This window comes from Lepidochelys kempii, chromosome 2 (assembly GCF_965140285.1).
Source record: "Lepidochelys kempii isolate rLepKem1 chromosome 2, rLepKem1.hap1, whole genome shotgun sequence".
NCBI classification, from domain to species: domain Eukaryota; kingdom Metazoa; phylum Chordata; order Testudines; family Cheloniidae; genus Lepidochelys; species Lepidochelys kempii.
Genome location: NC_136381.1, coordinates 104,827,669 through 104,851,814, shown reverse-complemented (window position 1 = coordinate 104,851,814; position 24,146 = coordinate 104,827,669). Strand labels below are relative to the sequence as shown.

General features: G+C 43.4%; 1 protein-coding gene across 1 annotated transcript; it reads right to left on the bottom strand.

Annotated features, from left to right (window-relative positions):
* Positions 1-145: 145 nt before the first annotated feature.
* Positions 146-23,805, bottom strand: KCNG2 (potassium voltage-gated channel modifier subfamily G member 2). Its single transcript, XM_073331811.1, has 2 exons — positions 23,062-23,805; positions 146-2,531 (listed from the first exon to the last, which is right to left on the bottom strand). Exons 1-2 carry the CDS (start codon positions 23,803-23,805, stop codon positions 1,725-1,727), a joined length of 1,551 nt encoding a protein of 516 aa, XP_073187912.1. The 3' UTR covers positions 146-1,724.
* Between the last annotated feature and the right edge of the window lie 341 nt (positions 23,806-24,146).

The window sequence follows — 24,146 nt, the reverse complement described above, 5'->3', positions numbered from 1 at the left end:
GATTTTTCAAATTCCTTGACCCGTTGTTCTGATAATGGCCAATGTTTAACATGGGCCAGGAAGAGCAAATGGCTGCTGTCAGCTGTGGGGACACTGGAGCACATGGCACTGCCTCCAAAGGAAAAGAAAAGCCAATGCAACAATACAGGAACCAAACTTCCAGTTTTTATTAAAATAAAACAATCTTTTAGGTCTTTCAGTCCATTCCTTCGAGGAATAGCTTACTACAGTCATCTACTAGTGTAGGGTTATTCTCGTCTCCATTGGGGGGAAAAACAAAAACATCTGTAATATAACAGTATTTGTTCATTTCCTGACCGCAGGGGTGGAACAGAAAAGGGCAGTGTAAATGTTCCTATATCTGTAAAGAATGAGGTGCCCATCAATGTTGTTTTTCTTAAATGTTACCCAGTATTAGGAATACATCCAGAGGTACGCTACACGCTGAACTGAACCAGCTACGCAGCTCAGCAAAGGAGGAGCAGCATAGGGTGGAGAGCTCACAGATGCTCATGATATGAAAAATTTGATTCAGTAAACAAAAAATGGTTGACTTTTTGTTTAAATGTAGTGTTCTTCTGGAATGAAAACTAGGGGGAAGGGAGGGAAGGACATTTGTAACCTGGGTCTAAAAAGATAATCTCTTCCCAGCTTGGAAGAGATGCAAGATTATTCCCTAACATGTGGGACAGCTGCCGATTTGGGGCTTGATCCCCAAAGTCCATGGAAGGACTCCCATTGACTTAATGGATTTGGATCAAGGTTTTTGTACAGAGCTGCAGTCTTCAAAGTACTACTGCAGAAAACTACATAGACATGAGTCTCTGCAATGGTTCCCATCCTGCCTCACCATAAGGGCAGGTGGTTTTGATTTTTGCTTAAATGTTAAACGGTCTTTAAAACACAGGAAGGAGGAGGCTAATAGAGGAACACCTTTTTTTCTCCTTTTTTTCAGCACTATGCAAAACACACAAGTTGACAGTCAGTGTCATTAACCAGGTTGTCCATGTATATTTCTGTCCTCAGGGCTCAAGTGCAAAGCCTATAGTTGTAGATATGCATGTTTACTACATAATGCATAAAGAGCGAGAGCGCAAGTCAGCAGGTAGCCCAGACGATGGTTCCCAATTTAAAAAATAAATAAATAAATGAAATCACTATTTATTAAAAGACAAGGGAATAGGGATAAATTTGCCCTTCTGCTGGCCAAGGCAGGCCTCTCTCCCCCATCTTTCAACTTTCCCCTTTACATTTTGAGATGTACACCCCATAGGGGTGCCATGTAGATTGCATCCATTGTGCATAGGGAATAAGGGTTTGGGGACATTCTCAGCACAGAGTAGGGCCACCAGGAAGCTTATGTACAGTAAATGGCACCCTTCTTTCTCCCGGTAATGGGCCCTTAGGATGAATTCTCTCTCCAAATTTATTTTTTCTTGTTAGCAGACACAGTGGAAACCTGGCTTAAGCAACTTCTCCTTGGGGGCTATCCAAAATCAGTTGCTTAACTAAAGTGGCCTTCTACGAAAGAGGGAGCAGAACTGAACTCCCACGTTGTTTTTAGACACACTTTAGGGTGCTCTCTTAAGATAAAAGTTACTCAAGAAGGACAGTCTCTTGTACTGGTCTCACTGTTAAAATACCCAGATTTATGTTAGTTCCATAGGGTTTTGTTTCAGATCTGAAACTCTCATTTGCTGGCTAAATCTTTTAGTTGTTTGCAATCAACATCTCCTCTTGTCTTCCTGGTTCATTGCTGGCTGACGCCACGCCCCATCTGCGTCTAGTGGGGAGGAGGTACCCACTCCCTGAGAACTGTCAGCATTTGGGGCTTCCTCTAGCTGGTGCAACTGTCTGCTTGCAGCTCTCTGCTGCTGTTCCTTTAGCTCTGTGTAGGAGCGGGAAAAAGTGTGAAAGATGGAAGTGACCGGAAAAGCCATCAGCAAAATACCACTCAAGATACTGCTCAGGGCTACTACCTGTCCTGGGATGCTCCGAGGTACCATGTCTCCATAGCCTACAGTTGTCATGGAGATAACAGCCCACCAATAGCTGGTGGGAACACTAGTGAATTCTTGCTTGGCTCCCAGTTCACTCTCTGCCAAATAAACCAGTGGAGAAAAGAGCGCCATGGCAACACAAAGGAAGAGGAGGAGGAGTCCAAATTCCCTGGTGCAGCGGCGCACCGTGAGTCCCAGTGTCTGCAGTCCCAGCGAATGGCGTGCCAGTCTCATGACATACAGGATTCGGAGAGCCCGCAAGAAGCGTAGAACCAGGCCCACTCGCTCCAAGTATTTGTTTCCTGCTCCACTGCCAGGCTTCCTGTTGCTGTTTTTGGCAGAGACCATATCCACTATCAGAGAGATGTAGAAAGGCAAGATGGCTAAGATGTCGATGATGTTGAGCGGGGTCTTCAGGAAGGCACACTTGCTTTCTGCCTGAATGGAGCGCAGGAGGAACTCAAAGGAAAACCAAGCCACGCAAACTGTCTCCAACACAAAGATGTCGTAGCACTTCTGAGAACATTCACCCTAACAGGAGGGGGAGAAAACAGAAAAGAATAAAAGACAAGGGATTTAGCCAAAGGACCAACGAATAAAAGTTTAATAGTGCTTCTTAAAGACACCCTCCAGTGTAGTTTAAAACTTATCCAAATCACTGGTAACAAAGAGAAAATAAACCACAGAAAATGTTTAGAATGGGTAATTGAAAACCAGAATAACGGATGTCAAGACAGAACACTGATGGCTTGACAGGCTGCCGATGAAGACTGAGGGCAGGTCTACATTAGAAACTTGCATTGCTGCACTGCTGTAGCCCTTCTGGTGAAGGCACTCTAAGCCAATGGGAGAGATCGCTCCCGTTGGCTTAATAACTCCACCGCCATGAGACGCGGTACCTATGTCGGTGGGAGAAGTTGTCCCACTGATGTAGTGCTGTCTACACCAGCGCTTAGGTTGGTATAACTACGTTGCTCGGGTGTGTGGATTATTTACATGCCTGAGCAACGAAGTTATACTGAAGTAATTCTGTAGTGTAGATCAAAGCTGAGACTAATGTCCTGATCCTGCAGTGAGCTCTCTGTGATTGCATGGTACTACACCCAGAATATGAAGATGTTGAAAGAATGATGGGTCACAATTTATATCAATGAAACTTTAATACATAGTTCCTACAGAGTTAGATTTTTAATAAATAATTGACTTCCACCAATCAACATGCTGTTTATAACTGTGGCTTACGACAATCTATAATGCTTTTAAATGACATGCTTAGAATAGTCTATAACATTATTCACATGTGTAACATGCTTAACAATCTTAATAATTTATTAACCTTCTATAAAAACTACTTGGAACAGTGAGTAAGTATTTCTAAAAGAAAAAATAAAAACCCCCTCCCCTAACTCTGTTTTTTTGGGAAAAAGATGTTTTTAGTTATTTACTTACTTATAACTAATCATAACAATTTTCCCTCGTACTGTTGGAGGCAGAGAATTATTTGAATAAATTCCTTCCACTGCAGACTGGCTTAATGGAAAATGAGCTTTTTATTCACAAAAGCTGCAAACAAACTAACCTCTGAGCACTTGAGCAGCAATGAAGAAGAATAATAATAATGACTGTCCTTTGATTGCTAATACACTGCCAATTCACAGCTATAGTGTTGCTATTAACTTTCATCCCAGTGGTAATCACCTTGAGCAAATAAACAGTTGCTGATTTACTTAGGATCACAGAACTGTTCTCATATTTAAATATTCATGTTGAAATGTTACTGTTTTACAGCAGGTTTTGGAGGAGTGGAGGGGCATTTGTTTAGCACCAATGTAAGACATCTTATTTGTTTGACTTCAGGATGGTTCATGAACTTTTATGTATTAACATAACTCCTGTAGCCACAGACTGTATACGATTATCTTCTTCTCTCATTCTATTTTAAATTATATTTGACTGATATTTATCACCCATTTAAATGTGTCCTTTTGTCATGGGCAGCGGGCGGAACCTCCACTAGTGGGAGGCTAGCCTGCCGGCCCCGCCCCTTCTGCCTGCTGGCCCCGCCCCTCACAGCCCTGAAACCTGTCCCCCCTCCCCCGATAACAGGAGGAGCCCTGAGTGCTCCCCGTGACCAGAGGAGCCCCAGCTCACCCAGCCCAGCCACCATATCCCATGGGGGCAGCTGCCTCTGGAAGGCTTTGCCTTACCTGGCCTATTATACCTGCCGCCAATGCTTTTTGTCAATGTTTACAGTTGGGAAATATTCTGGAAGGCCCTACTCCATTGGTTCTCAACCAGGGCTCCGTGGCACTGAGCCTCACAGTGCAAAAGCCGTCCCCACACACGCACCTGGTAGCTGAGCCAGGAGCCCTGACCCCTCCCTCCCACTGGGCCCTGGAGTTTTTATAGTATGTTGGTGAGGGGGAGCCTCAGAAAGAAAAAGGTTGAGAACACCTGCCCTAGGCCTCTCTGGAGCACAAACCCTGCCATTTTATTTGATTTTTTACTGCCTCGGGTAGTTGAATGTTTTTGTTTTTTTAAATGGAGGACGGAGGAAGAGGCATCAGCGGTGCAAGTTGGTCCTGACCTTGTCTATGAACATGCTAGGATATTTGTGAATGTAAACAGATGTGTCCCCACATACACCATATCCCTCTTTAACTGTACAGCTGGCAACTTACAGACATCTTTTACTATGTAGGGCCATGGTCCTAACTTTTTTATCTATGGAGGCCTTTATAATGTCTTCTTCAATTTGATTTTTGTAACCCTTTCTTTTCTCCACATCCCAGTGCAGAGAAGCACATACTCCTCACGGCAGACTATTTCCTGTTTGGATTCAAAGACTCAACCATCATCCCTTAAGAATTATCTATCTTAGGAGAAAAAAATGAACTGGGAATTTTCCCCATTGGTAAACCTGGGATTTCTTTGTTGTTTTTTTTATTTAGTTGATAAGTTTTGTAACCCCATTTTCTTCCCAGGTTACACAGAAGACAGCAACTCTCACATGCTGCTTGGAAGCCTTATGTCATTAAGGATAACGGAGAACCGTGGGACCACAGCTGCGAGGGGGAATTAGATGGGTATCCTCTAGTCACCCCTCTGCAGTATTCCTATTACTCTTATGAATATTTATAGGTGGTGGTGCCGCACAGGGCCAGGCACTGTATACATTGGTGGGTGTACCTCCATTGCCTCCAGGAACAAAAATATAAATAATGGCTCTTATGCAGACAATAAATGCCCAAAATAAAACCAATGCAATTTTACTTAAAATTTATCCTAACAACATACAATAGGAAGTGCAACAGGTTAATGTAGCTTAAGCTCTTAGTGCTGCAAGGGAAGAGCTAATGGCTGCAACTTCTAACAGCAAGCTGCAACATAACCCTAACCAACACTCATGGGTGGTGGGTGGAGCCCCCCTTCGGGGAGGCTAGCACCGGCTCCGCCCCTTCTGCCCATTCCCCCACGACCCGAGCCCCCTTCCCTCCCTTTGGCTGGAGGAGCTCCCCGCAGGCCGAAGCCCTGAGACCCCCGGGCCGGAGTCCCAGGCCACCTGCAGCCGGGCCATGCATCCCCTCTGCAGATCCCAAGTCACCTGGACAATAGCGTGTGTCTCTCAGACACTCCTCCGGGAGAAGCTTTGCTATGCCCCATGCAGGCTCTGGGGCGGCTGAAGAGGTAGTATGTGCAACTCAGCTTCCTGGGTTCATCAGCAATCTCCCTTGAGTCCAGGGGCTGAAGCTGAATAGCACATACTGCCTCCTCAGCCACTCCAGCACCGGCATGGGGCATAATAAATCAAAAACTTCCCCCCAAAACTCTGCAACCGGGGATCCAGCGGCCATGGCAGTGCAAGGGGAGGCTGAGCCTCCCATGGCCTATTATACCCACCACCTGTGCCAACACTCTTACAGATAGATCTACCCTGTCCCTAAGTGAGCACTCTCCCTTACACTTCTAGTCCAGGCCCCTCTCTTGCAGCAGTGTGTTGGGCGAGCAGGAGTTCAGGTAGTGGCGGATTAGCCACTGGGCTGATGGGGCCCGTGCGCAGGGGCCCCGGTCAATTGGGGGACCCTGGAAAAAATCCACTGCCACATGGCAGAAGCCCAGAGGCCCAGAAGAAGCACTGGGTGGGGCAAGGCAAGCCCGAGTGCCCCGACCCCAATTGCGACCCTGGGACCAGAGTAGCTCTTGCTCCCTGCATGGTCTCAGGGCTGGGGGAGCTCTCAGTCCCCACTGCGGTCCAGGGGACATGGCGGGGGGACGACAGAGCTTCTCTGGTCGGGGGGGGGGGAGCACTGGATGAGGATTTAGGAGATAAGAGTTCAATGCCTGGCTCTGGCACAGAGTTCCTCTGTAAGTCACTTGGACCTAGACCCTCACAGGTATTTAGGCACCTAACTCCTCTTCATCTGCGCCTGAGTCCCCGCATCTTCCGTAAAATCAAGGTAATACTATCAGCTTTTGTCTATTTAGTTTGTAAACTCGCGGTGGCAGGGCCCAGCTCTTACTACTGACCAAAAGAGCTCAGCACAGTGGGTATTCAGGGCTTTTGACAATCTGACTGCAAGGGGTACAGCATCTAGAACCACCACGTGCTGCCATAATACAAATAAGTAGTCATTACAAATGGATGTGTCCAATATCATTAAGTCTCACGAAGATTAAAAACAATGCAACAAATGTTCTATAGGTCTGTTCCTGATTGGGCTGTGTGCGCACATAACTCTCCTTACTTGATAAGCTTTGGCTGTCATTTGTTAGAATAAGCATCTTTTTACGTAAGAGTCCATTTCAATTGCATTTGGCTTCCAGTTCCAAATACTATAATCCTGTTCAGTGAGTTTAGGCCACCTTATTTTCTTCATCTGAGCAGCAGCACGAGAGCCAGTAACACAAAGGTTGGAAGCAACAATGAAGAATCTTTTTAATCATAGAATCTCAGGGTTGGAAGGGACCTCAGCAGGTCATCTAGTCCAGCCCCCTGGTCAAAGCAGGATGAGTCCCCAATTTTTGCCCCAGAACCCTAAATGGCCCCCTCAGGGATTGAACTCACAACCCTGGGTTTAGCAGGCTAATGCTCAAACCACTGAGCTATCCCTCTCCCATCCATCTTTCTGTATGCCTCAGTAAATGCTGGGTCCTGAGCAGCAGTGAAGAGAACTGAGTTCAGTTGCACTGCAGTACGCCCTGAAGTATGAGGATTGATAGCCCTTGCAATTGTCATCCTCACAAGTGTAAGTGCAGATGCTATAGAAACGAGCCAGATTCTGCTCTGCAGTCTTGCCAGAAAAAAAGCTAACTGTAGCACTTGGAATCTACCAAACACCTGCTTCATATAAACATGGCAGGGACTGAGACAATTCAGACAGGGATTGTTTCCCATAAGGAGCAGCTGTGCAGCACTATAGCGTGTAAATCACCAACAAAACAGAACTCCACTGGGGCTGAGACTGAGTCCACGCCAAAGACGTTTCTGTACAGCTTGATCAGCTTCCATGGGGAATGCCAGCACGAAGAATTTGCGCTTTTAGCTGAAAGGAGCTGCCCAAGAGCCATAGGGTGGTCTCACAAGGCAGTGAAATTCTGAAATGTTCAGGGAGATGCCCCCCCCCCCCCTTTTAGGCTGTGCTCCTATAATCACACCTCTCCTGGAACTAGTGGAAAATTAAAACATGAAGCACTTGGGAGCAGGATTGTAACCCAGGATATACAGCATCTGGGACAAGATGTGTTCCTGCCACACCCATCCCTTTCTGTCTTTTTGTAACGCTTGTCCCAACACCCTTTTCTAATACTTGCCGTTATCACACTCTCTCACACACCTTGTTAGCCTCAGTTTTAAAATCTGATCCCTTGCAACATTTTTTATGCTTATTTGCCTCCCTCTATTTTATCTCTTCCCTTCCCCATCTTTTTTAGCTTTGTTTTCTCCCCATTCTTTCCACTTTTTGTTTCTTCTCCTTCATTGCCCTATATTTTTTTCTTTTTCTGGTTTCCCCTGCCATGATTTCCAGTCCTGTTTTTGTTGTTGTTGTAAAGCTGGTTCCTGTCTTCCCACTTGTTTCCCCAAAGTGGGTCTTTCTGATTTTCCTTCTTTCCCCCTTTATCATGCGATGTAAAGGGTCTTCTGGCTTGCCTCTGGCTGAATTTGCCAGCCTGCTGCTGCCTTTACCTCTGCTCCAAAATACTGAAATGCTGTCGCTTTCTGCCTTTGCACAGCAGAGAGAGAGCATCTCAAGGTGGCATTGGTAATTCTGTGCCCTTCCCCCACAAAACAAAGGCCCAAGGACAATGCTAACATGTCCTCTCCTGGCTGATGATTTTTCATATCCTGTTCTGAAATCATAGGCTGGTTAGTTTTAGGTGTAGCTGACACTATTCTGTTGGTACCCAGAGGCTGGTGCCGGAATGGGAGAAGCTGTTGTGTTCACCAGAATGCATGGACCTTTCACTACCATGACAAAATTTGCCCCCTGTAGTCTCTATTCAGAGCACCATCAGCTAAGTTTCAAATAAATCGTAGGGGATCAAAAGTACTGGGAAGTCCCCCACCTTCATATTGGTCTCTGTATTTTCCATTTGCATCCAGGAGCAAAGTGCTGGAGAGAGAGAGTGTGTGTGAGAGAGAGAGAGAGGGAGCCAGCGAGCACACGCAAGCAGTGGTTGCTGCCAGCGAATGAGAAGTTTGACATTTATTGTAGTCTGTTTCAGTGGAGTCATCCTGCTCGCAAATGACCTACAGGCTGAGTCTGAACAGCAACCAAACATTTTGATTGAAAATATTAAATTAGAGCTAGATATTGGCCTAGATGTGCTTTTTTGTACCAAAAAATATAGCCAGCATTGGCAAAGATTCTTCAGTCAGAGAACTGCATTAAAAGGGGTGAAACTCACAAAGGTTCACTCAGTCATTACAGGAAGCATTCATGTTCTGCATTTTTATGGCTATCCCTTTTCTTTATCACAATAACTTGTCACTGCTCCTTTCATGTTGTTGATAACTCTGGGCCTGAGTCTGAAAGATGCTGAGCACCTCCCAAAAGATGCTCAGTGCACTCAACTCCTATTGGAAACTCCAGTGCAAGGTGAGAGTGCGGCATCTTTTGGGATTAGATCATACGTAGATTCATAGATTTTATGGGACCCATGTGGTCGTCAGTTTGAGGTCCTGCAAAACACAGGCCAGAGAATTTCACCAAGCGATGCCTGCATCAAACTCATAACTTCTGGCTGAGCAAAAGCATCTCTGTCAGAAAGACAGTCAGCCTCAATTTGAAGACCCCCCAATAAACAAGAATCCACTATATCCTTAGGTAAATTGTTCCAATGGTAAAACTGTAAAAAAATTGGCTCTTTATTTCCAGGCTGACTTCAGCTTCCAGCCACTGGATCTCCACTGTCTGCAGTTATGATGCTTTTGTCTGCTACACTAAAGAGTCCTTTTGTCTCTCACTGTAAGGCTGGATTTCAAACCTTGAATCATTCTCATAGCTCTTTTCTGACCTCTTTCCAACTTGCTAACATTCATAGACAGTGGGTATAATAGGCTAAGCCTCCCCTGCAACACAGCCACCAACCTACCACCTTTGAGAGTGCGGACACTTGGACCGTGGTGGCCCCGCCTCTGGTCCGTCCCCAAGGTCCCTTCCCACTTTTCCCCTGTAGTCACATCCGTGTTCCATCTCTTCCCTGCCCTGCTCCACTCCTCTGCCAAGGCCCCTGCCGCTCCTCGCTGAGTCTCCCCCCATCTCCACTTCCCCTGTGTTCCCCCACTCACTGCTCACTGAGTCTTGACTACCTCCTCTCCTCCACCTCCCCTGAGGTCCTCACTGCCCACCGCTTGCTGACTTCCTCCACCCCCCCTCGTGATCCCCACCCCGCTCAGGGAAGAGGGGGTGGAGGGACTCAGCAGGCAGTGGGGGTCATGGGGAAGGAGTGGAGGAGAGGAGGGACTCAGTGAGTGGCAGAGGTCTCAGGGGAGGAGGGTGGAGGGACTCAGTGAGCGGCAGGCGGGGGGGGGGGGCGTGTTAGGGGAAAGGGGCAGAGTAGAAAAGGGACTCAGCAGGCGGGGGGCCTTGGGAGCAGGAAGACCTAGAGTGAACAGGGCTTGGTGCGGAGTGTGGGTGGAGCCAGCTGACAGGGTGTGGGGTTATGGTCCAGGTGTAAGGGGCCCTCATTACCATATCATTCTTTAGAACTGACCCTGCTTTGTCAGTTTTTGTGCCATCTGCAAACTTTACCAGCAATGAGTTTACACTTTATTCCAGATCTTTGATCAAAATATTGAATAGCACTGAGCCAAGAACTGATCCCTAAAAGACCCCACTACAAATGCACCTGCTGGATCATAATTCCTCCTTTACAATTACTTTTTGAGACCTATCAATCAGCCAGCTTTTAAATTAATTTAATATGAGTCGCATTTACAGCTTCACTGTAGACATACACCAAAACTATTATTTCATCACAGTTAACTTTTTCGGCCAAACTTGTATCTCATCAAAAAGCAGTATCAACTTTGTCTGACATGTCTTTTCCATAAAACCGTGTTGTCTGGCACTAATTATTCTGTCATACTTTACTGACTACATCCTGCATCAGCTTTTTCATGTTTTTTTCCTGGGATCAATATCAAGCTAACTAGTTATAATTACCTAGATCATCTAATGTACCATTTAAAAATACTGTCTCATTAGCTTGCTTCCACTTCTCTGTTTCGTTGTTAGGCCTTCGATAAATAATAATGGCAATGGCTAAGCTTTTCCTTTAGGTGTTTTTTTAAAAAAAATGTATTCATTTGTATATTATTCCATTCCCTCTGTCTTGAATTTAAAGGTTTCCTGGGTAGTTCCAAAAGTCTTCAATTTCACACAATTCCATTTCCTTGACCCCACTTATAGCATCTAGAGAAGCTGAAATATAAGTATTTGTAACGTTAAGTGATCTGATGTAATTTGTCTAAGTGCTGCATAGATATTAATCACTTCATTACTGAAGTCCAGTTACATAGGGACTAGCCAAAAACAATCAGCTTCTCTATTCCAGTCCAGTTCTCCCATTTTCAGAAAGTAACATCTCCTGGAGCTCTGAGATGAACATGCCCATTTATTTTTCTTCTTCTTCAAGTAAAGGACAGATTTTACCCTTCAAAGCAAGCCAAGGTATGAGTGTGAAAATGCCCAATATTTCCTGTGATATAAATAATGACACCCAGGGATGCATTATGATACCCTTACTAGCACTGAATAGCACCTGACAGCACAAGCAGTCCCACTGAAGGCAATGCAAACATTTGTGGAGTATGGATCCTACTCAGGGTGAATAAGGGTATTGCAAATTGGCCTTCTGTACTTTTTAAACTGTGGATGCAGGCGAAGGAGACATTAGCATTGGATTTCTTCAAAGACTCCTTGTGTGACCTTGGGTCAGTCACCTGCCTTTGTGCCTCAGTTTCCCATCTCCACAATGAGAATAAACCCCAGCCTCACCGGGGTGTTGTGAGACTAAATATATTACAGAGTATGAGGTGCTCAGAAACGTGGACCAGCTAAGAACCTAAAATAGATTAAATATGGAACACATTTTGCTGTTTGTACCACAGTTACACCAAATGTGAATAAGTTTAAAATCACAAGGGTGCTGATGTTTTTTGCGAAAAGATTCCTGAATGTTTAGTTCCTTATAATGACTGTAATGTAATTGTGATATTTTAACATAATATGAAAATGAAAACTTAACAGTGCTTACCAATTATGAGGTAAAATTCATATTTGGGGCTGAAAAGTTCATTAAGCACAGGGTATACTTATTACCAAGTTAACAGGAAGCGTACCCCATTGAACCCCTCCTCAGTTATTACTACACTGAAATAATCTGTCCATTTTATCACACCTACGTTCAGATTGGCCACTGTATCCAGAACTTACCATTCTTATGACCTCAACAAACATGGATCTCCCAGTCTCCTTAAAATTTCCTCAGGCTCCTCCTTGTCCTTTGAAGAAAGCTTAGCCCTTTCCCACCCCCACAGAAAGCAATTTCCATGTAAAGTTAAACTGTATGTAAGGTTTGAAGTTAAGAGGGCGAGGGTCAGAAGCCGAGTCTGTAATATTTGCTATGGATGGGGAGTTCTCGATCATGAGAATTTGCAGAAATTGAGAAATTATTCCACATGCTCACTCAAAAATGTTGTGACCGACACTAAGTGAGACAAAATGCCCTCACAGCCCCTAAACTCTCCATACTGGCTGGAAGAGCTGGCTTTTTCTTTTTCCTGGGGCTATGGCAGGGCTATGTCCTTATGTCGTTTTCGATAGCTGTTGCTCTAGAACAGGGGTGGGTAAACTTTGTGGCCCGAGGGCTACATCAGGCTTGTGAAACTGTATGGCAGGTCAGGTAGGGAAGGCTGCGCCTCCCCAAACAGCCTGGCCCCCGCCCCCTATCCGCCCCCTTCCACTTCCCGCCCCGTGACCGCCCCCCTCAGAACTTCGACCCATCCAACCCCCCCGCTCCTTGTCCCCTGACCGCCCCCCCGGGACCCCAACCCCTAACCGCCCCCCCGGCCCTCCCATGCCTATCTAACCCCCCCGTTCCCCAACCCCTGACCGCCCCACCCTGAACCTCCACCCCATCCAACCGCCCCCTGCTCCCTGTCCCTTGACTGCCCCCCAAAGCCCCACCGGCTCCCCGCCCCCTTACCATGCAGCTCAGAGCAGCAGGAACTTGCAGCCCTGCCACCCGGCCGGAGCCAGCCACGCCGCCTGGAAGGAGCGGTGGGCCAGAGTGCTGGCGGCGCAGCGAGCTGAGGCTGCGGGGGAGTGGGAACAGCTGGGGAGGGGCTGGGGGCTACCTCCCCAGCCAGGAGCTCAAGGGTTGGGCAGGACGGTCCCACAGGCCGGATGTGGCCCATGGGATGTAGTTTGCCCACCTCTGCTCTAGAATCTGTTGATGTTGCTAAGGTTTAAGCTGCTTAAATCAAGGAGGCAGATTACTCTCTGCCAAAAATATGCACTAGCGTGCCGTTTTGTTGTTTTTTAAGGGGACAGACAAATAACACAAGGGGGAGAAACAGGAAAAAAAACTAGAACTGTGGCTGCTTCAAGAGGACAGTGATTGCTAAATATGATGGATGATTATTACATAGCACTTTATCTACAAAGTGCTTTACCAACATTAGCTATTTACCCCCACATCATTTTCTACTCATGAGCAGCCCGCTCCAAAACTGCAGAAGTGTCTCTCTCTGAAAATGGCTCACAAGGGAGATCCATGAGTGCAGAGCTATTTGGATAAGTTGGTGTCTTCCAGCCATCTTGAGTCCCCGGCAGTGGAGTGCAGGACAGTGGCCAGACAGGCCACTTCTGCTGTACCGGTGCTTTGTGGGACAGAAGTGAGAGAACTCTTCACACCAACTCTGTTTCCCTAGAGATCAGATGCATCCACACTGGTGATCAGTGGAGCTAATGGTGATAGATACTGTAACATTGACAGCTGGAGGTGGAAGCCCACTACAGAATAGGATGACCAGGAAACCGAAAGACAGACATGAAGGAAAGAGTAATATAGGTATTTCTTACATGTGAAGGGCTGAATCATTGTGATGATTCACAGAAAAGCACACTACTGTTTCCAAAAGACATAATCACAACCCCCTGCGCCTTGCCATGAAAAATCTGGCCATTGGTATTGTAATATGTGCAGATTCTGTGGGGTTCAGACAAAAGAACCTCATCAAACAGTTGGAAACAATGTTAAAGTTTTGGATTTACAGCCTGCAGGTTGCCTGGGTTGTAGAATTTTGTTTGTGACCCATGGAATACAGCCCTCACTTCCATGACTGCTTTTGGATATGGTAGAGTAATTCAAACTGGAACTTTCACAGCAAACTTCTCTGATTGTCAGGTGTGGAGAAAGGAGACCACATCAAGATGATGCAAGCATAAAATTCTTTGATTAGAATTTGTAAAGGTTTTATGCAATGCATCTTTTACAATCTGAGATGGCCTCATTTGCAAGAAGAAAAAAAAAAAAATCTGTGCTCTCCTTCACTCAGTAACCAAGCTGGTCAGACCAGACACATCAGAAATGTCAATTTTGTGTGCAAGTGCACCTGAACAGCAACCAAAAATACAACCTGTTATTTATTACTCGTATTACTGTAACACCCAGAGGCCAGGGCCTCATTGTACTAGGCACCGTACAAACATATCAGAGAGAGATTTCAGAGTAACAGCCGTGTTAGTCTGTATTCGCAAAAAGAAAAGGAGTACTTGTGGCACCTTAGAGACTAACCAATTTATTTGAGCATAAGCTTTCGTCTACACGAAAGCTTATGCTCAAATAAATTGGTTAGTCTCTAAGGTGCCACAAGTACTCCTTTTCTTTTATCAGAGAGAGAGTCTCTGCCACAGAAAGTTTACAATCTATGTGTATGACTATAGACAACAGATGGCTAAACCAAACAGATAGGGGAGCCCAAAGGAAATAAGAAGACAAACTTTTGTTTAGGTCTGAGGAATGAATGCTGGGAGTTAAAGGATGTTGTCAATGGGCTTCATGCTCATAAACTGGAGTTTATGTAAGTTTTACAAAAACATAATACGAACAAAAATATTGTCATGAAATTTGTAAAAAATGAGCACTTGTTAAATTAAAATATTCCTCTGAGCAATAACCTCACTGATCAAGCACATCAGAACTAGAAAGGGAATGTTACTCTCACCAATTAGTTTCATTGTCCACAGAATCACAGCAATTAGAGATGGAAGAGACATAACTGGTCATTTGGTCCCTCCCCTGCTTCCAGCTAGTATAGGACTGAATTGTCTAAGGCAAGTGAAATACAAAAAGCAAACTAACAACATGAATGGTAACAAGTAAATTAAAACAGAACAATTATTTCATCTGAAAGAATATTTTGTTATTACACCTCAGTGTTATTGTACTCAGATATCACAGTGATGAATGTGCTATACAGCTGGGATTTTCAAACAAGACAAAGGGAGTTGAATTAAGTCTAAAATCCCACTCTACATGCCTAGACACTGTAGACAATATATGCAATATGGGTAAAGGTATTTTTTTAAAATATGAGTGTTATGTTCACTGTGTCTCAACTTCTAAAACATGCTGTTCGATAAAGAAATGAATAAAATGAACTGCATTTTTATTAAGACTCCTACTAATGAAAGCAGAGCACCAAGGTATCACAAAGAGGTGCTGATCTAATAGTTATGAACAAGATGGGATTTAATGCAGCTGGGAGCCAAGGGAAAACAGTTGTATATCAGAGAGAGAGAGAGAGAGAGATTAATAGAGGGCCTCATAAAGAGTTTGAAGTGGAGTGTTCCCTTGAGATAGAAAATGCCAAGGGTAATTGCTATTTCATCTTTCTACATTATTTTTCATTAAAACAAATAAAGTGTTTAACCTAAAAATGACAGGAGCTCTAAATCTAAAAATACCCTAATATAGTGAGGCTCATGAGACAATCTGATACTATTTGTGCAACAAATACGTGGCCTTTCTGACATTCTACAGTCCTGAATAGTTCTAATTCTGACCCATTTAAAGTACATCAGAATATAGCTTAGAAATCTAAACAATTTAACAACAGGAACTGCCTTAAAGTCTGAAATTAATTTTTTGTTGGGTATCTTTTGTGAAATAAGGTTTCGAGTCACATATTATTTGACTCACATTCACAAAATACATCTATTCCCGATCCTGACCGCGGAGGGTAGGGGATAGTGTGTGTAAATTAAACCCAAAAGGTTAAACAGTCTCAGCTCTCTGTATAGTATAAGGTATTATTAACTTGACTAGTAGCTGAAAGCCTGTGCAGGGTGTGGCAGTTGAGCCAAGTAATCCACCATCTGTGTGGTCTCCCTCTTACAACCAATAAATTGTTGCATGCAAACTAACTGTAGAGTTAGGGTGGGGATTGGTTGAATTACCTCTGATATCACAATGGTTTAGGACTCTTGGCATGTACACACAAATGGGTATACATTTGAAACGCCAAAATAGCTGAGAACTTAAAACTGGATGGTAACAGATTGTGAATCCCAGCGATGACTGAACCAGATGATACTTTGAACCAAAAAGAGCTCTCAGGCGTGCTTATAGCTGTTTCCATCGTTTCACACTGACTGTACAGAAATTTTAGGCTATGGAGTGACACAGAGTAACAATCCTGGAATCTTCTTATATATTTATGAGTCTCTCTGTTATAACACGGTCTCCAATTCAAGGCTACTGAACTGTAACTTTCTATTAGAATTTTTCTAATTACAACAGCTCCACGTGATAACACCAAGTGTAGAGAAGAAGAAAGCACAGGTCTGATTTGCCTCTGCCATTTTTATACAGATGTAACTCAAGTGACTGCACTGGAGTTCCCCTGGCTTAAACCAACATGAGACGAGAACCCTACCCAGTGTGTGTGTGTGTGTGGTCATGGGACATCTTTAATCCTAGTGCTGGAGTGGGAAGACATGAAAATCTAGTTATGCTGACAGATAATTTTTTTAAATGTTCTTGACATTTTGCTTATTTCAGCAGCAGTATTGTTAGATATGCAAACTAATCTCCTTAAAGAACAAAAGGGCAAACAAAACCAATTGAAAAGCCAATATATAAATGCCTATTGACTATTGTATAATTTACATTGAGCCACCTATAAACCCTTGTTATTTTGGATCATCCCAGACAAAGGATACAAAATGCAAGTGGGTCTCCCTTTTGAGAAAACAGGTGTATATGCCCAATGTAAACTCTCTGTGTTTTGCTACTATTCTTCCCAAAGGAAAGATATCCTGTAGAAGAAGTAAGCTTCCTTCTTTATGTAGGAGAGGCTGTTTTTATGGCTTAAGGTTCCTCACCAAGAACAAAAGAACAGTCCTAGTGTGGCAACCCAATGGTATTTGATTATTTCTCTTCATACCCTTGGTTTCTCAGCATTGCTTTTGCTTTGATGCATTAATGATCATTTTAAAATTTCTCTGACATATTAACCACATGCCTTGAGTGACTCTATTCTTGCCAGGTTTCAGAGTAGCAGCCGTGTTAATCTGTATTCGCAAAAAGAAAAGGAGTACTTGTGACACCTTAGAGACTAACCAATTTATGTAAGGTGCCACAAGTACTCCTTTTCTTCTATTCTTGCCATTACTTTAGTATGTTAGTAAGTTGCCTTAAGGATATTATATGCCTACAATGCCATAAAGATATCATATGCCTCTAACTATTTTTGTGTCTTGGAGATCCTTTGCGTAGTTGTCTTGAAAGAACTCACTGACTGAGGGTTATTGCTATGCATTTGACTCAGAAGTACATTTTCCTTAAGAAGTTTTCCCCTTTAAATTAAGCACAGGCCTGGTGTAGAAGTCTTCCAATAGACTACTTTAAATTAAATAGCCCACTGTCACTTTTAGCAGATTTACTTGATTCTCTTTCTAGTTTTCTTTTCTTTGAATATCTGAAATCTCTCTTTTTCCTAAACATTTCAGGAGTGATCATTATGTATATTGTTGGTGGGTTTTTTCTATCACAAAGATTAATTTGAAAAATCTGGAAAAGATAGTAAGTGTCCTAGTGTAAGTCAAGATTAGTATCTGGAGGTAAAAAGTAATCTAGAACCCAATTCTGCCATGCTTTTTTAAACTGAGCAGTATCTGAAGTCAATGGAACTATTTGCAGTGGAAGGTACTATTCAGCATGAATAACGGTGCCAGAATCTGACCCTTACTAAGAAAAAAAAATTAAGTGTGAAAATAGCAACCCAGTGCTATCTACCCCCCTGCAGAACCACAAGGGATTGCTATCGTCATCTAGAGTTCATCTGAAATATGCAGAAAAAATTATGAATGATTAATTTTGCATATTTTTCTTAAAAGTGTGCTGGCACCCAATTAATGGAATAACTCTCCAAATAATCCCATCTGTTCAACTGAAACTGCACAGATGATAATTACTTTTGATTTCTAAGGCTGTGATCCTGCATCTGTAAGAGGTCACATTGACTTCCAGGGGATACCACAAGGGTGTAATGGAGGGTGGAGGATCAGGTTCTAAGTAAATATGCTCAAGCATTTGTTTTCCGTTATCAGTTCCTTCCTTTTTTCCTGCAGCAGTAATAGGATGGATGTATGACTTATCAGCAGGAAGAGGGTTCTCTTGGTGGGATAAACCTTTCACTCTCAGAGTTCATCCACTCAGGAATAAGACTGGTGCATTGAAAAACAGTGTACCTGTCTTGATATCTCCGACATATAAATACAACAATAATAATTCCAGCTAGATAGCCTGAGTCGGAGAGTACAGCATGTCCTTGAAAGAATATTTAGTGTTTGTTTATTCCCTGTCCAGAAGGAATGTAGACACATTTTCTCCCTATAAGAAGATTCCAAACCAGGCCTAGGATCTATCCTTGGGTACAAATTTTAAACTGTACACAAGTAACAGCATGCAAGGTGGTTAACACGCTTTACTAATACTGTTACTTGCTAAGCTCCATCAGTGTGCTGAGCCATGTACAAACAATGAGGAAGTCACTGCTCCTGCCAGAGGAGTTTACAATCCAAGGCCCTGATCCTACAAGTTATTCCTTGTGGGCAGACTCCTGCAACCAGGTGGAGACTCACTGAAGTGAACAAGGCTCCAACTCCTGCAGAATCTGTTGCCAGATAGGGGCCTATATCAGACACAGAGCTTTACATTGGTAGGTCTTTAAAGTACAGAAGTGGAATATTTTTGTACGTCGTCGTCGTCGTCCCCCACCTGTGTTTCAAGGAAAACAAAGAAGAATGTTGTGTTTTCCATACACACTAGAGAGATAATGTGTTTTCAGATTGAATGACTTTTATTTTAGATTGAGGAAAACAAAGAACAAATCTCCATGAGAGAGCAAAATGTGTGTTGCTCAAACTGCAAGAGCAGCTGAACTGAACTGAACTGGGTTCTCCAAAATGGAGCATCAGCAGCAAGCCAGGCAAACACAATAAAAATGAGCTATACCCAGAAAACAGTCATGATAGTTACATAACTGTGTGCTGAACATCACACACACACTGGTGTGAAAAATACTGGAGAAAGCCTGTTTTTGAAAGGGACAGCACCCACAATGTTTTCTTCATGGTATAAAACTGTACTTTTGTATTACTGAGTTTGACCCTTTGAAAGATTATTTATTGCTGACATGCAGGAAGAAGTGCATCCTATGTTGATTCGATACAGGACATGGGATATTCAGTGTGAAATAAAGGACAGGTGCTCACATCACCTATCCCCCATCCTGGGGCTCTACCTCTAATAAAACAAAGCACTCTACCATGCCCATAGCCCTTCCACAACCCCTTTTCAATGCGAGTGACAGAACAATGCCTGCTTCCAGGAGCATCAGTGATTCATAATGTAAGGCCAGAAAGGACCATTACATCATCTAGGGCTGACCTCCTGTACATCACAGGCCATTAAATTTTATCCAGTTATTTCTGTATTGTCCCAATAACTCATGTGTTTGACTAAAGCATGATTTGTGTTTGGCTAAATCATGTCTTTCAGAAAGGCATTCGTTCTTGACTTGAAGACACTGAAATGATGAATCCACCACTTCCCCTGGTAATGTGTTTCAATGAGGGTTAATCACCCTCACTGTTAAAAACTTGTGCCTAATTTCTAATTTTAATTTGTCTGGCTTCAGTTTCCAACCATTATTTCTTTCTATGCCAGTCTCTGCTAGATTAAAAAGCCCTAGTACTCAGTATTTTCTTTATGTGCATTTTCTTGTACACACTATGGGTCAAGTCACTTCTCAAGCTTCTTTTTAATACATTAAATAGATTGAACTCCTCAAGTCTCTCCGTGTAAGGCATTTTCTCTATCCCTCAAGTAATTTTTGTGGCTCTTTTTTGCACCTTCTTCAATTTTTACCATCTTTTAAAAAAATGTGGACCTCAAAACTGTACGCAGTATTGCATTGTCTGTCTCAACAATTCCATACTTGGAGGTAAAAATCACCTCTCTATTTCCAGTCCCATTTATATGTCCAAGGATCACATTATCCCTTTTTGCTGCAGCACCACACTGGCAGCTCACACTGAATTGCCTGTCCACATAACCTCTAAATGCTTTTCAGAGACACTGCTTTCCAGGATACAGTCTCCAATTCTGTAGGTCTGGCATGCATTACTTGTTCCTAGGTATATAACTCTGCATTTGGCTGCATTAAAAAAACAACAACACTTTGCCTGGGCCCAAGTTACCAAGCCATCCAGACTGCTCTGTATGATTGCCCATTCCTCATCATTATTTTCCTCTCCACCAATCCTTGCATCATCTGCACATTTTATCAGCAGTGATTTACATTTATTTCCAGATCATTGATGAAAATGTTGAATAGCAAAAGGCCTAGTATCAATCTCTGTGAAACCCCATTAGAAACATCCCCACTCAGTGAGGATTCCCCACTGCTGGCGAGTTGCTGACATATGTCAGTTGGTCAATTCTTAAGCCATTTAATGTATGCTGTCCTGATATTGTATACTGCTAGTTTTATCATTGGAATGTTGTGTGGTACCTCAGTCAAATGCCCTAGAAAAGTCAAGTATGTTACATCTATGTGACATTAATGAAAACTTCATGCTCCCCAACAGACGCCTTTCAACCAGGCACTCCACTCTCTGTAACAGCTCTTCCTCACTGTAAGAGTGGAGACCAATTCCTGCCACGTGACAATCACAGGGGTATGACTTTTTATAACCTTTACTCACAACAGGTAATTAGGAACAGGAAATAAAGATCAATCTGTTACCGGCACCCCCCGTGTCACACCCTTATTGCACTCAAGGGAAGCAGTATTTCCTGTAGATTGGAAATAAGAGACTGGCAGTCAAGATTTCCAGGTTATATTCTCAACTCTGACCACCCATTGTGTGACCTTGGTCAAATTACTTAACTTCTCCATGTCTCAGTTTCTCCCATCTATTAAAAGGAGCTAATATCCACCTTTGAAATGTGCTATGAGATGTTTGATTACAAGGTACTGGAGAAGTGTTATTAGTGGGAGGACAGGCAGAGGAAAGAAGGGAAGAAAGGCCAGTTTGGGACTCTTCTTCCAAGAGCCCAACCTACCCTACTTTTCAGAGGTCAGAAAACCCCCCCTTCATCTTGACATAGTGTTCCCTGTTGTCTCAATCTTGACACAGTGTTTCCTAGTGGTCCTGCCAAGCCCTAACAAGCTACCCAGTCCCAGCCCTGCTACAAGACTAGTGCTGAGCATTATTCTGCAGACTACTGTTAAGTTCAAACTCATTTTATTTAGTAGTAGCATGGACAGGGCTTTCCCAGTAAGATGAATTCATCCTGCATCCATTTGCTGTAGAAACTCTCTCAAAATCTAGAGCACTCTGCAGACAATAGTGGCTAGTGGTTAACTAATTGTCATAGGCCATTTTTAGTAGATTTTGTTTGACTTTGCTTATTTAAAGGTATTGAGTTTTTCAGTTCCACAAGCTGTATCTAAAATACAAATTAAGGAAGTTCAGTTTTCTTGCAGCTACTGGCTTTTGAAACTATGATTTGTTTTAACTATCAGAACAAATTGGCTTTAGCCACTATCCTAAAATGTTCATTTTAGGAGATAAAAAACTTGTAAAACAAGATCATTCTAACAAAACAACAATTAAAAAAACCAGACCAGGTGTTTTGCATGGTTTTTCTTAGCAGGAAGTAATATTGTTCCATGGGTCTGACTCTAAATTCAACACCTCTGATGAACATGGCTACCTGATAATGTCCTGTGCATACCATACCAGCAGAGGGTGGATTTTAATTGTGTATGAAGTACTCATAAAAACACAGCACAGAACTCTCTGGAATTTCTGGGGAGCTGAGGGCGCACAGCACCCTGTGGGATGGGGTGCTAGGAGAAGAAGTGGTTTCTGGAGATTTTTACCATGAGGAGAGCTTGGTACAGAAGTGTGTTTACGCTGGCAGAGCCTGATGGGATGAAGTGCTGTTGAAACAGGTGACTGGTCAGGTTTGTGTTAAATAACCACTGGGCTGGAAAACAAGCACAAACATTAAGTGGCTTGTTTGGTTGTGAGTAAAATATCCATCCACTTACACTGTAATCATGCTCTGCCCAAAGCCTCAGAGACAAGAGAACTTTTCCGAAGCTTCTCCCCCACCTTCAACCCCTCACCTGCAATGCTCCATCATCCCATTCGATCTTTTGTTTTCACACGTTTCAATGTAAAAATTAAAGGCTGCATCCTGCAATCTTCAAGCAAAACTCTCACTGACTTTAATGGGACTAACCCCAGAAATCTGGGCTACCCACATGAGTAAGAGACCAGACCCTAGGGACCTGCACTGAAAATGAAGAATATATAAAGTGATTGATTTTCAAAGGTGCAGGGCACCCACAGCTCCCGCTAACATCAATTGGTACTATGAGTGCTCAGCACATTTGAAAATTAAGGCACATGAGGGTATGTTCTGTTTCTCTTGTCCAGGGGCTGCCTCAGCTCCCCTGAACCCTTCGTCGCCTCCTCCTCCAGGAGGATATTTTTTCAGTTAAGTTCCTTACAAAGAGTTGTTAATAATTTAAAAAAGCAAAATATTTAAAGTATTTTTTAGGAAAAGGCAGAACTGACAATCTAGAGACAGACACAGCTAATAATCCAAAGTCAAAAATAGTGAACCTGAAGCAAGGTTCATTTGTATAATAATGAGAGAACAAATAATTGTTATTCTAGCATCTGTTTTGTGGTGGTGGCACGCATGTGTTCTGGGAGAAAATTCTGTATTGCTGTAAACTGGCACATCGCCATTGACAAAGCAGAGGATTTGGATTGCCTCAGCTAGACTAACAATAAAATAATGGTCTCCTACACCAGACTGCACTCCACATCATAAATACTGCAGACAGTATCTGAATGACTTTGTCCTTGATCTTTCCAGATGAGACACGACAAAATAGCTTACTTAGTGTGTTTTGCTGTTGATAAAGTATAGTATAAGAGTTGCCATTGAAGGCTGCACTCACCCGATCTTCCTCTTCTCGGAGATCTGGCATGGTGCTGATACAGAGACTGACTGCAGTGATGGCAACAAAGGAGACTGATATACAAGCAAAGATCTTTCCTGGGATCCCAGAGTGAGGGTTCTCCACCATATCCCTGAGCTTTCTCATGCACAAACCCAAACGGCTATTGTCCTGGAAGGCACACTGCGGCGTTTCATTAACCATCATCTCCCTCTCATACAGCATGGCCTCGGCTGCCTCCTCCTCCTTCTGTTGCAATCTTTTCTTACAGCACCACTCCAGGTGTTCCTCTTCTATCCCCCAATACACTAGCTCCTCTTGGAAAGAGAGGGCACACATCTCCCTTAGAAGCCTCAGCTTCCCAGCTGTCAGGAAAGTCATGATGGTCCTGAAGGCACAAGGGTTACGATCGAAAAAAAACTCATTGCAGCTGACATCATAATCATCACAGATGTCCATGATCTCATCATAGTTGTTACAAGATTTTAGTTTTCCAAGCCTGGTCAAAGGGCAGTTCTCCAGTGTGGTCCACGGAATCCTGTATTTAATGCCACCTACATTGATGATCACATGCCTGGTTCGGTCCTCTAGATGGGCCAAGCAGCACAAGTCTTCCCCAGGGTGAAGAAGCTTGGCTTTTTTGTAGAAGAACCCTTTCTTGGTCTGTACCTCGCACAAGTTTTCCAAATTGTTGTAGGAATACGAAGTGAACTTGGGATCTGCGTTCCCGGTGAGCAATGCCATTTCCTGATACATTTATTATGTTCATGGAGGTATCCGATCTACTCAGAGAAAGAGATTATAAAGTGGAGACAAGTGGCCAGTCTGCAAAAGGAAATTTAAAAATGACAATTAGGGCTTCAGTAGAGAAAACCAATTCCACAACAATGTTTTCTCTGCAGTTTTTAAAATTTGGTTTGCATTTTAGGATGAGTCTTTTAGGACCCACTCTGCTTTCATCCCCCTACCTTGAGACTGAGAAGCACTCCTCACAGCAATCAAATAGAAAGCTGGGTCCATGCCTCTGGAGCCTACTATGCAGCTCCAAGCAATAAACAAAAGGGAGTGTGTGTAATGCATCATCA